Source organism: Alosa sapidissima, chromosome 4 (assembly GCF_018492685.1).
Source record: "Alosa sapidissima isolate fAloSap1 chromosome 4, fAloSap1.pri, whole genome shotgun sequence".
NCBI classification, from domain to species: Eukaryota; Metazoa; Chordata; class Actinopteri; order Clupeiformes; family Clupeidae; genus Alosa; species Alosa sapidissima.
In genome coordinates this window covers 27,888,467-27,902,252 of record NC_055960.1, presented here as the reverse complement: position 1 = coordinate 27,902,252, position 13,786 = coordinate 27,888,467, and the positions used below count along the sequence as shown (strand labels likewise).

The window sequence follows — 13,786 nt, the reverse complement described above, 5'->3', positions numbered from 1 at the left end:
GGGGGGTCACGACCTGGTGACGTAATAGATATGCAAATTAGTGCATGACGTCATCTAGCGACATTTAGCGACTTTTGGAGCTGGCTTTTGCTACTTTCCATTTGAAATAGTTGGCAACACTGCTGGCAAACACGTGCAAAATGTCCCTTTTTATTGTAATTCCTGCAGGTTGCTTTTGCTGCTTGGCATTCACGTGAATTGGCAAGATGTTTGTCTGAACCACAGCGGAAGCAGGTACGTGCAGAGGGAGCTTAGGTAGGTTTTAAAGCTGGTCTTGCAGTATAATCTTGGCGCAACTTTGTAGTGGTGCCCTGGCGTTGTGGTCTTCGTCTGCGCTCTACACTTTTGGTCTGGACCACTTGTACAGGTAAGTGCTGGTCACCCGCAATAGCTTTAGCTTGCTGAGTTGCTGATTCAACTTGAGTGGCTATAGTAATGGCTTCAGAGTTAATGTAAGTTTCTCTTTCAATAACAGTCTCTCTCTAATACGAGGGTTAGCCACATGCTCAACAAGCTGATCTCGAATCATATCATCTCCATTTGGGAATTCGCATGTTGCAGCGAGTTGTCTTAATGCAGCAATGTATTGCACTATTGTTTCCTGGGCTCCTTGAACTCTTTTTCTGAAAGCGTGGCGCTCTGCAACCACATTAATAGCAGGAGTAAAATGATTCTGTAGTGCAGTAATGGCAGTTGCTAAATCGTTTCCAGAATCTGGTAAAGTATGGAAAATTCTCTGCCCTTTTGAGTCCAAGCAATGCAGTAATAATGCTCTTTTTCTTGCCTCCGGCCAAGTGTTTCCGGTTGCATTGATCACTAGAAGATAATTCTCAAACATCCTCACCCATATCTTGAAAGGAATTGAAGGAATTGCCGGTTCTCCCGGGCATGGCAGAAAAAAGTCTGGAAATGGAGTATTCAAAGCCATCCTCACTTAAAATTGCTCACTGGGTTGTCTCGTCGCCAATTTGTAAGGTTTGGATGTCCAAGAATGAAATATCAAGTCAGATGGTAATGGATGTTTAATTCAAGCAGCATGTCACATTCTCCATCCACACGCAGGTAGTAGAACACATCACTACAGTACTTCCTGTCTAATCACTACAGTCGAATTACTCACAGCACCACCTAGTGGTATAATGTGGAATCTACATGGTAAGTGAACACAACACGATCGTAAGATGAATCGTAGAAAACCCTCTTAAGAGCGTATCTCCATCGTTATTGGGAAACTGGGCCCTAGACTATAGTCAAATATCTGCCTTTGTGAAACCGCCCCCAGGTCTTCCTTGCTAACCTGGCTCTGACCTAGTCCAGGTCTGGTGTGCAGTCCAGCACAGATATAGAGAGCTGATAGAGACCCTTGGTGTCCTGTCATATTTGCTAATTTGTTGCTCAATAACAACTGTCGCTTGTTGTTACTGGTCTGTTAGGTGCTGAGGAATAAAAGACAAGAGACAAACGAGAGGGAGAGGGGATCAAATCAAATATACAGAATGGGAGACTGTTTGCAGCTATGAAGAAAAGAGAGGGACAGAGAGAGAGCAAGAGGTAAGGGCAGATGTGGGGTAACAGGCAGAAGATAGAGAGACAGGTGCAGAAATAGGGAGGCAAGGGCAGACAGTGGCAGATAAAGGGGTAGAGACGTTGATGCAGGGGCAGTAACAGTGACATTGGAACAGTATGAGCAGAAAGAGATAGCCAGCAGCGGTAGCTGAGAGGTAGGGGCCTTTTTCTACTCTGGGCAGTTGCACTTTTGTGTGCATGGGGAGTGGGGCACTGAAGCCCTGAGATTGAGGGGCATCCAATGGAACATGCATATGTGGGTCAGCCTGTGTGGGTGTACCGATGCAGACTGAGGATAGGAGTAGCCAGCTGAAACCCTGTTGAAGTGTGAAGAGTCCCCCCTCTCCACCTCTCCTCTCATCTGTCCATCATATTGCATCGCTCCAATTTGCTCATTCTCACACATACACACTGTAGCAGCCGATAATGTAATAACGTCCAATAATGTAATAACGACCGATAACGTAATGATTTTAATGTAATAAAGCCAATAACCTAATAATTTGAATGTAATAAAGCCAATAATGTAATAATTTGCAAATAATGTAATAACATTTCTGAACCAATAATGTAATAATGTTTTGCCAATAATGTAATAAGTTATTACATTATTGGCTGATTATTACGTTATCGGCTTGGTTGGGAAAAAAACTATAAAAATGTAATAACACACAGACACACTGTCACGGTTTTTGCGGGGAGAGCTGGACCAAAACACAAGGCAAGTTGAGGAGCAAACAGAAATCTTTACTAGGCCGCAGCAAACCACATACATCAACATTACAGCACAGGCGGAAACACAGGCATAGGAAATAGACACATGGCAAAAAAACAAAGGAACACATGGAACAGGACACAGGAAGTAAACAAGAGGAGCAGACATGATGGAAAAACACTAAACAGGGAAAACAGAACAAGAATGGACCCTTAGATTACCCCCCCCCCCCCCCCCCCTTGCGGGCCGGATTCCAGACGGCCCAAACCAACAAAAAAAGTCCAAACAAGGTGGGTGGAGGGGGCCACAGGCAGGAGGACCAGGCGGACGGCCGGGTGGACGGCCAAATAGGGATGGAGGGTCAGGCGGACGGTCGGGTGGACGGACGGTCAGAGCCGGAGTCGGAGCCGGAACTGGAGCTTGAGCCGGAGCTGGAGCCTGACTCGGGGCTGGAGCGGGAGCTGGAGCCGGAGCCAGAATCGGGATTAGAGCCGGGCTCGGAACTGGAGCCGGAGTCAGACTCGGGACTGGAGCTGGAGCGGGAACTGGAGTCATGGGAACAGGGAGCTCAGGAATAGGAAGGGACCAGAAGTCACACGGAGCCGGGTCCGGAGAGCGTCAAGGAGCCGGGTCCGGGGTGCTTCGGGGAGCCGGGACCAGAGTGCAGCGTGGAGCCGGGACTGGAGCGAGGACCTCAGACGAAACTGCAGAGAGTTGGGGAGCCGGAACTGGGACTGGAGCTGGAGAGGGACCTGGCCAGTCCTCCTCAGAGGACCAGTCGTCCTCACTGGTCCCTGCATCCTTGTCCTCCTCCCAGAAAAGCTCCCAGGGCATCAGGTGCAGTGGCAAACCAGAATAAAAACTTGCCTTCTTGATCCATGTTTTATGGTCGGTTATTCTGTCATGGTTTTTGCGGGGAGAGCTGGACCAAAACGCAAGGCAAGCTGAGGAGCAAACAGAAATCTTTACTAGGCCGCAGCAAACCACATACATCAACATTACAACATCACAAAACGACTAATAACCAATGAAGACTGAGGCGAGACAGAGAGTTTAAATACACAGTGGTAACAGGGCACAGGTGGACAAGGAACAAGAGACAGGTGGAAACAAACAAAGGAACACATGGAACAGGACACAGGAAGTAAACAAGAGGAGCAGACATGATGGAAAACACTAAACAGGGAAAATAGAACAGGAACGGACCCTTACACACACACACACACACACACACACACACACACAGACATTCATTCCCTCTCCCTTTCCATCATTCTCATTTCTCACAAAAACAGAGTGCACCTGAACAATCTGAATCTGAAACTTCATCCTTCACCTGTCTACTGACAGCATCACCTCTCTGTCCCTTTTGCCCCTTCCTTTGTGCCTGTTGCTCCTCACTTCCGCCCCAGCTCTCTGCTTCTACCCCCTATCGCCTCACTTCTGCCCCAGTTCCCTGCTTCTACCCCCTATCGCCTCACTTCTGCCCCAGCTCTCTGTTTCTGCCCAGCGCTTTCTGGGCCATCGGAGCGTCCCGCTGACTGGCTGGCTGCTGGCTGGCCGGCCGTCTCCCTGGACCCGCAGGCTCCTTCAGAACCTGGCTTCTTGGGTGGCTGCTTGTGACCAGCGAATTCACTTGGTGTCTCATGCCTGAAAAGCTCTTTGTTGTCATCAGATTCATCCAGAGGGATTTCAGCTAATCTACCATTCGAGGCTCCATTTGAGATGTGGCCCCTGGACTTAAAGGTCTGGTCTCTCTGCTCAGCAGCGCCGATCGCACAAGCGCACTGCTGGCCAGAATACTGTAATAAACTCAACTATCCTTGACTAATAATAGGAGACAGAGGAGAATTCCTACCATTGACCATGGGATCAACAAGGGGGGGACTTTATGTCAAAAGAAAGAACAGGGTGGCCTAGTAAAATTAATTGGTGATTATAACATGTTTGGAGTTGGGACTGCAGACCTGGTTGAACACGCCAGGATAGGAGTGATGAGGCAAGAGCTGAGTGTGTGTGTGTGCCTGTGCGTGTGTGTGTGTGGGTGTGCTGCTGCTGCACATGTACTGTAGGGGTCCTGTGCGACTCTGCTACCAGCACACCCTGCACTTAGTCCAAGGTTAGGATGATGATGCCACCTGATATGCGATGAGTAAGCACTTTTACATTGCAATAACGATGTGTGTGTGTGTGTGTGTGTGTGGAGGGGTGGGGGGGTATAGTGGAGTGGAGTGGGTGTGGTAGGAAGGTGGAATGTTCACCTCAGCCACTCAGTCATTTTATCATATGGCAAATGATTGGAATGGCATAACTGCCCCCCCCCCCCCACACATACACACAAGAAAACACACATTGATTTTGTATGATGGGGAACCGGTTGTAGGCTAAGTGTGTTCCTGATCTGGTGCCTTGACATGCTTCTGTAATCTAATTTAATAGTCATGCTCGCCAGGTCATATGATACAAACAAACAATGCTTGTAAGGGAAACCGAATGCTTACAGCTGCTAATGAGCAGAGGGACAAACAGACTGTGACACAACGGGGATAAATACGTGCTCTCTGGGACAGTGCCAAATGCGATGTTGTTGTCTTGAAAACAAGCTTCCAACCAGTTTAGTGGCTTGTGTAAAGAGAAAAAAAACCCGTGTTAGATTAACTGGACGTACTTGGCCAACAGTACACAGGCTGAGAAAGAGTGTGTGTCTCTGACAAATATTTGCCCAAATTGGTGAAGCGTGGTGGTAATATTTACTCTGTCAAAAGATATGGTTGTTCCAATCGTACATGACGGAGCGCTTCAAGCGAACCGCCTCACCTTCACAGTGTGTATGTATGCAGGGAGGGGGCGAGAGCACTTCCTCGGGCTCAGAGGGGTCGAGATACTCACAACGTGGATCCATAAATTAATGGTGGGCTCGACCTCCACATCATGCAGGGCCGATTTCTGATTGGTTCCGTGTTCAACTGGAATACACGCGGCCATGGGTATATATTGTGGCAAGGTGTATCACAATTTAAGCGAAAGAGGAATTTGAAAGGGAACGTTTACGCACTCTCCAAATATTCTCTCCAGATAACGCAGTTTTTTGGCAAAGGACGGGCTTATCGAGAACATGAGAACGCAAATCCAGAAAGCTCCGCAGATCATGGAGCTACTGAAGAAGAAGACTGTGGGGCTGCAACATTGCAAACCGACGTCGTCGGTCTGCGTACTGGACGCCAAGGATGCTGTTCCCACCGCGACGTGCCCACACAGTCTCGATGCTCTCCCTGGGCCAACCAACTGGCCACTATTCGGCAGCCTCATCCAACTACTCTTTAAAGGCGGGCTGAAACGCCAACACGAGGCACTGGTAAATAATAATAATGATGATAATGACGATGATGTTGATGATAATAATAATAATAACAATAATAATAATAATGACGATTCCAATAGGTGCATTTACCATATATCCATTCATAACTAGTGCTATTATTTTAATGCTAAAAGTTTGACCCCCCCCCAAAAAAAATAAAAAATAAAATAAATAAAAATAAAAATAAATAAATAAATAAAATCACTTACATTAAAACTCTATTATTTCAGGTGGATTACCATAAAAAATTTGGAAAGATTTTCCGCTTGAAACTTGGCTCTTTTGAATCAGTACATATCGGTGCACCCTGCTTGTTGGAGTCGCTGTACAGGAAAGAGGGCAACTATCCCCAAAGACTGGAGATCAAACCGTGGAAAGCCTACAGAGACCTTCGGGACGAGGCTTACGGGCTTCTCATCTTGTAAATATACATTTATGTACCCGTGTAGTGTTTGATGTTTATAGGTTTGTCTGAATATGCTAAATGACACATTGAAATCCACACAGGGAGGGAAAGGACTGGCAAAGAATGCGGAGTGCTTTCCAACAGAAACTGATGAAACCGACCGAGGTGATGAAACTCGACGGTAAAATCAACGAGGTCCGTCAGAGCTTAATTTTAACTTTCATCACATCTATCCATATGGATTGCGTGGAGAGATGAACTAACATTCAACGTGTTTGTCGTTTTTTTCCCACAAACAGGTCCTTGCAGATTTTGTCAAAAGGATTGGAGTAATCAGACACAACGGAAAAATCACCGACTTGAATCATGAACTGAACAAGTGGTCTTTTGAAAGTAAGTTTTATGGTCATATTTGTCCGCTGTCAATAATATACTGAAGTTATTTGATTACACCCTCTTTCAAGTAAAGAGCAACATTAAGAATACTCTGAAATAGCCTATAACTAACTTGTCAATTTCCCATTCCAGCAATTTGCTTCGTTTTGTACGACAAAAGGTTTGGACTTCTTCAGGAACATGTCAATGAAGAGGCAACGAACTTTATAGCAGCAATAAAAACGGTGAGCGTTTTAACTACAATCTTGTAATTTGTTTGTACATTTAATCTCATTCAGTGCAGACCGGATACCGTTATCTGTTGTTCTAGCAGCACATCTGGTTTGGAAGGTTGCTCAGGAAGCTTTTACAATGTAAAGTTCACTGAGTTCACTAACATTCGGTACTTTGCCTATGTTTACTCAGGGCTACTAAATGTCACAGTGTACCCTTAATTTGTAATAGGCCTATACACTGTGGCTTTTGGGTGAAAGACAAGAACACAACTATTAAATGACAATACAAGTCTAAAAGATTATGAAGCAATTATGATTAGTTTGGGACACGGTGTATCTGTTTGTGGAATGCAGTTCACAAGTTTTGACACAATACATCCTTCCGTGCGCTCCGCAGATGATGAGCACGTTCGGTACCATGATGGTAACTCCGGTGGAACTTCATAAAAGTCTAAATACCAAGACCTGGCAAGACCACACGGCAGCCTGGGACCAAATATTTAGCACAGGTAGGCTACTTGACAGCTCCTTGCTGACGTGATGTGTGACCTACAATCCGCTCTCTGCATGTACACATTTCCAGTCAGGTGCTGCAGTGCGCGCTCGCTCGTTGTGAACCGAGCTCTTCGCTCCCGCCTCATGTGCACTGCTCGCCATGTGTTCCCGGCGGGGGAGAGTCGTAGTAAACTGGATGACCTAAGGGGTGAAATTGCAGCCAAATATTTGTAGTAGGAGGGAGGGAGAGAGGTGAGGAGGGAGAGGGAGGGTTTACTGCTAGAGGAGAGGAGGGGGGAAAGAGGGGGGGAAACAGAGTGCAGACTGGGCTTGGGCTGTGCTGCATTTGTTGTGCTGCACTGGCTGCCACTGTGACAGACACACACACACACACACAGAGAGAGAGAGAGAGAGAGAGAGGCACACATGCATGCAAACAATTCACTTTCCCCTGCTGCACCAATGCTCAAAGTCAGGCTAAAGTAGGACATGTATGTCTGTTTTATCTTTGTGCTCAGATTTGTTTAAGTTTACTGTGTCAAAACAGAGTGATTCATTGCGTAGAATATAATGACAATTTGACAAGCCCAGTAATTGATGCATGTGAAGACCCAGCTCTTTAGAGAACATCTACTCTCATAGCAACACTTACAACAAGTCTTACTGATCCTAGCACTCACCAGCCGTTTAAACTGACAAGTAACTGTTAAAAATAGCACTCACCGACGCACTTATTCTTACTGTACTCTAATGTTTTTTAAACTGTCCTAAAATTGTGAGAATTGTTCTAAAACTTACTGTTTACCATGTTGTTTGTCGCTTTGGTTAAAAAAGCGTCAGCCAAATGTAATGTAATGTAATGTAATGTAATGTGTGTGCACTTATAATATGTAGTAGCATGTAACAGTATACTTTACAAGTGGCTGTAAATTCAGGGCACTAAACATTTTGACACTCAACACAATGCAGTGATTCAGCTGTGGCTGTACTGATTTGCCCTTTAAGGGGAATAGAGGGGAAAATATGTTGCATAACAGTCAGTATGTGTTCTTAGCTAAGGTGTACATTGACAAGAAGCTGAACAAACAAGGAAGTGAGAAGGAGGAAGACTTCCTGTGTGACATCTTTCACCACAGTCACCTGACCAAGAAGGAGATGTACGCCGCCACCACTGAACTCCAGATTGGAGGCGTAGAGACGGTTAGCATCAAATTACACACAGAGCATCCTATAACTGGAAATCACTGTGTGGTAACAGAGCAACAATACTGACTTATGGTATTCCCTCCCTTATCTTTTCCTCTCTCTCTCTCTTGTTCTCATTCCCCACTGCCTCCTTGCTCTCACTGTCTTTCTCTCTCATTCTTGTTCTGTCTTTCTCTCATTCTTCACTGCTTCCTCTCTCTATCACCCTTCCTCTCTCTCTCTCTCCATCTCTACTGTTTATTTCACAGACGGCCAACAGCATGCTCTGGGCTATTTTCAACCTCTCACGAAACGGCTGTGCCCAGGGGAAGCTTCTGAAGGAGATCCAAACGGTAGTGCCTGCGGGTCAGATCCCTACCGCGGAACACATCAAGAACATGCCCTACCTCAAAGCCTGCCTCAAGGAATCCATGAGGTATGCCACCCCCAAAACCACACAAGCGCTGGCTCTCAAACAGTCACAGTCATCGGGTGCATTTCCTGCTGGCGTAAACAACCTGAACAACTCCCATCATGTTGTAAATTATTGAGGGAGAGACTATTTGAGGAGTCATTTTGTACGCTTTCCTGATTAGTCACCACAGCGATTGCTCAACAACACTTTTGGAATTCGCAGAGCTTGGGTCAGTCATATCCAAATTAGAGAGAGGTAACTCTGTAGGTTTATGTATTTTTGGCGATTGTAGAGCTCCCTCTAGAGTCGCGATATACAGTATTTACATTTTATTCTGCTGTTGTAAATGTTGTGACTTATCCCACCTATACACAATGAAAATGCTTTGTTGTGGAGGTGAAGGATTAACAACAGGCAAAAAATATCTCCAAAGAGCTATATCTACTAACAAGGTAATGTTTCACGATTCTCACGAGATTTGTCGGGCCACCGTTCTTGAAGTTGCATGGCTGGTTTTCTCAGTAGTGACTCGTTATGTCTATGCTGTATAGCTATAGTAGGTAAACGATTAGTCTATTACAAGTTTGTTTACCATCAAATTGGCTTCGGAAAGGTTCTATTAAGGTGAAAATCTTGTATAGTGTACCTTTAAGTCTATACCAGAACTGCCTGCTGTCTGGGATGACTTTGCCTCATTGCTGGTTCTCACTGAGAGCAGCTTGGGCTCTTTTTGTTTGATTTGTGGAGAGAATATAGTAAAGATGGAACGTAGTTAATTTCTGCAACACTTGATATTAGATCTATAATGCAGTATATACCAGTAAGCCTAATCCAGTGGCTACAAGTACAAATCTAAAACCCCGTACATAAAGGGGGTGTACTGACAGAAGCTGACTCACTGGCACTGGTGCCCTGGTGAGGGTGGGGGGAAGGGAGTGCAACAGATAGCAGCTGGCACCAGATCCAGATCCGTTTCCATTCAATGGCTATCTGAGTGAGGACCACCAGTTGCCCTCTCTGCCCAGTGGCTAGAGAGTTCAGGCTGAGAGCCCCCCCCCCCCCTGCCCCCCCCCCCCCCACTCATGCATGGATACCTCCATAAAACAATAATGCATTGAGACATGAACGAAATGTCCCGAGACCCTCAAACAGGGCTTATTCTCAAGCATGCGTTGGGAATGTTTATGATGTTTGTGGTGGATTAGAGGTGGCCATCGGACTCCTGTGTGCATTCATGCTCCTCATTCCATGACGTTCTTAATTATGAGGGCTTATACAAACACTTTGTCTCTCTCTCATACATACAGTACATACTCAAACAAACACACACACACACACACACACACACACACACACACACACACACACACACACACACAAACACACACACACACACACACACACACACACACACACACACACACACACATACACACTCACACACTTTACCCTCAAAGTGCAAATTCTAAAATGGTATTCTCATGTTTTCAGGCTCACACCATCTGTGCCCTTCACCAGTCGTACCCTGGACCAAGACACCATGTTGGGGGACTACACACTGCCAAAAGGGGTAAGGGACTCTAATGTGACTGCCTCCTGCCATTCCACCTAAGGGTGATGGGGTGCTACTGCACTCTTTACAACAAAATATTAAAAGATAACGTTCATGTAAAACTTCTGGGAAATACTGTATACAGATCTGGAAAAAATTAAGAGACCACTGCACATTTTTTCTGATGTCATTCTACGGTTGCAGAGTGACATTCGAATGAGTTAACGGTCATATTCAGACCACTACAAATTTGAATATGACCGTCAAATCATTCGAATGTGACTCAGCAACCGTAGGATGACATCAGAATGATGTGCAGTGGTCTTTTAATTTTTTCCAGTGTGTGTCCTATGCTAACAATGCTTTCTCCATACACACAGACGGTTCTGGTCATCAACAGTCAAGCTCTTGGTTCTAACGATGAATACTTCAACAACGGGAAGCAGTTCCGTCCGGAGCGCTGGCTTCAGGAGAAAAACTCCATCAACCCTTTTGCCCATGTGCCCTTTGGCATCGGGAAGCGGATGTGCATTGGGCGCCGCCTGGCCGAACTGCAACTGCAGCTGGCACTCTGCTGGGTAAGGACATGTCCATGCCTTACCCATGCCTTTCACACTCATGTGTAGTATGCCACACATAGAGTGATTAGGTGAGAGAGAAATAGTTCTCCTCACTCATCACTCGTCTATAACCTTATGGACGAGTGACATATGCAGTAGTTGAGGATCACATGTTCAGCACAGTCAAGCTAGGAACAATGCTTAAAAAAGTATTCTAAAGTTGTAGGAAGTGAGAGGGTGTTTTCATGAAAGTTCCACAGAGTACATAAGAAAATTAACATTCATAACCTTATGGAAGAGTTTTTTCTTTACATACCCTTAGACACACCATACGTATAGCAAATATGCCACTTTGGCTACAGGTCAGCCATATGAGGAGTCTTTTACTATAGTATCCCAAATCACACTCGTGTCTTGATGTTGAAAACGGTCTTTCCCCTGTCCTTCTGTATAGTCTTAATGCTACGCTAACCTCTCTCCCTTTGGGTTTCTGTTACAGCTGGTGCGAGACTATGAGATTGTGGCCACAGACCAGGACCCTGTGGAGGCCGTCCACTTTGGTACTCTGGTGCCCAGTCGTGAGCTTCCCGTGGCCTTCGTACAACGCTGAGGTAATCAGCATTCTGCTATCCCAATCAACAGACGAGGTTCATTAGCGATATAGTTATTGGTATACAACTGATGCATCATATCATGATTTATAGCTAGTACAGCGAGGTATTATGAAAAGTCAAAATAGTTTGGTAACTGATAAAAAAGGGATCCTCTCCCTGTCCTCTATTGGTTTTTGTGCTGCTTTAATGAACTGTTTATGACTAAATGTGAGCATAGTGATGAATGTATAGGGATGCTGTCAGATGTGTGTCCATCCATGTGCACACCTTTGATTTCTTACTGTGTTTTATCTCTTCCACAGGGGTAAATCCACTACACTCAGATGACTCCTACAGTGCAAGAAGCCTGAAGATGCTGCTATATGACTTTACTCTTCCTCCCATATACCTCATGTCATGTATTCGTACATATCTTATTCTATATTAACAGTAATGATTAGTTATTGACCAAATAGGCTAGTCAGTCATGCAGACATACTGATATGGTCTCCCATGGTGACTGCTTTTAACTACCTTGTAGTTATGTCTTTTGATAGTCTAAATGAAATGCAATCATTTCTATGTATACACTAAAATGTTTCTATGTACAGTGTAACTTATGTATTCAGTAAATGTATCTAATAAGAACATGGTATTTATGTATATAAATGTAACATATTCTCATTTATTTATATATTCAAATAAACCTTCCATTTGCTATTGGTGTTTCCCATGTTATTTTAGTTGTGCAAGCATAACTCTACATACATAACTATATTTTTAATTGCATATTATTTCAGACTAAAATGCCATGATATGCCCCCAAAACTATATCACATATTTGAATTAAATGACATGATATGCCCCTAAAACTATATCACATATTTGTGATCAGTCCACCTTGTTTTCTAGTCTATCAGAAAACCGACATTACAGTAATATGAAGCTTTGTTCTAATGCCACCTACTGGTGATAATATACATTCTCTACAGCTGCGTGCATGTTTATTCTCATCTATATGAACAGATGGATTAACCCCCATTCCTTACTTGGTTTTCTACTCTTGAATAAACTCTCCCGTGTGTTTACATACATGAATGAGAATGTGATGTGCATATTTCTAGCACAAATACAGAGTTTTGGAACACCAAACATAATATGCGTGCATGGTTGTGTGTGTGAGAGTATATGAGAGAGAATATATATATATATATATATATATATATGCTGTCAAAATAACTGATTAATTTCGATTAATTAATTTCAGAAAAAATAACTGATCAAAAAGATTAGTGCAGATTAATCGATTCCGTATGACCTTTGACCCCGGCCGTTCTAGTCAGTAAAAATTAGACTGTAAAATGAAGGAGAGAGAAGAAAACGTGCTGCCTGGATCATTGATTGAAACATCTACTTTTAAAAAACGGCCTGATGGTGTTGATAAAAATAAAGTGTTGAAAATAAAGTCCTCTGCAATGTCTGCAGCAAGGAATTTGCATATCACCGGAGTTCATCAACTCTATAGTCGCACATCAATGCAAAGAAATAAGTGTTGACATTGAGGGGAGTGTTAATTTATTTTCATTGTGTCCCCTAGGTTATATCTGTGGCCTGAAATGCCTTTGATGTAAAAAAAAAACTTCTTCTCGAAGCACTTTTGAATTTATTTCCTCAGCATATTAGGTCATATCATAGATTATTATGGCAATTATTTGAACAGTGAAAATAATAATAAAAGAGTTGTTGAACTTTAATGTCACTAATGCTGATTATTCAATGATTCGTTTGAATTTAAATATTTAAAATACTTTCACAGCAAAAATTATATATGTGATTAATTTAGATTAATTAATCACAGAGTATGTAATTAATTCGATTATTTTTTTTTATCGAGTGACAGCCCTTATATATATATATATATATATATATATATATATATATATATATATATATATATATATATATGTGTGTGTGTGTGTGTGTGTGTGTGTGTGTGTGTGTGTTCTGTATTGTATTGTTAGATGTCCTGCTTTGGCAATGCAAATAAATATTTGTCATGCCAATAAAGCTACCTTGAATTGAATTGAATTGAACTGAATTGAATATATAACAAAAAAAAAAAATGTTCTTAGTTTATGGTTATTTGTATGTGTGATACACATGTTATGGCTTTGGCAATATAAAATACTAAAATAAAGCTAATTCAATTTGAATTTGAGAGAGAGAGAGAGAGAGAGAGAGAGAGAGAGAGAGAGAGAGAGATCAGTGTCAGGTGGTGATGACAATAGACCCTTTGTCAACAAAGAGTCGACATGCGTCACTAACAC

At 43.4% G+C, this 13,786-nt stretch overlaps 1 protein-coding gene across 1 annotated transcript; it reads left to right on the top strand.

Moving 5' to 3' along the window:
- The first annotated feature begins 5,193 nt into the window (after window positions 1-5,193).
- On the top strand, window positions 5,194-12,179 carry LOC121707747 (1,25-dihydroxyvitamin D(3) 24-hydroxylase, mitochondrial). The gene is made up of 12 exons (XM_042090528.1): window positions 5,194-5,636; window positions 5,873-6,063; window positions 6,150-6,243; window positions 6,348-6,441; window positions 6,577-6,668; window positions 7,057-7,168; window positions 8,209-8,354; window positions 8,609-8,775; window positions 10,246-10,324; window positions 10,687-10,884; window positions 11,366-11,477; window positions 11,783-12,179. The coding sequence occupies exons 1-11, from the start codon at window positions 5,397-5,399 to the stop codon at window positions 11,474-11,476; spliced, it is 1,524 nt and encodes a 507-aa protein (XP_041946462.1). The 5' UTR covers window positions 5,194-5,396; the 3' UTR covers window position 11,477; window positions 11,783-12,179.
- The last annotated feature ends 1,607 nt before the right edge of the window (window positions 12,180-13,786 follow it).

Coding starts and splice junctions, on each gene's coding strand:
- LOC121707747 (XM_042090528.1), top strand. CDS start 5,397: ATGAGAACGCAAATCCAGAAAGCTCCGCAGATCATGGAGCTACTGAAG. Junction 6,064..6,149: donor GCTTACGGGCTTCTCATCTT/GTAAATATACAT, acceptor AAATCCACACAG/GGAGGGAAAGGACTGGCAAA. Junction 6,244..6,347: donor TCGACGGTAAAATCAACGAG/GTCCGTCAGAGC, acceptor TCCCACAAACAG/GTCCTTGCAGATTTTGTCAA.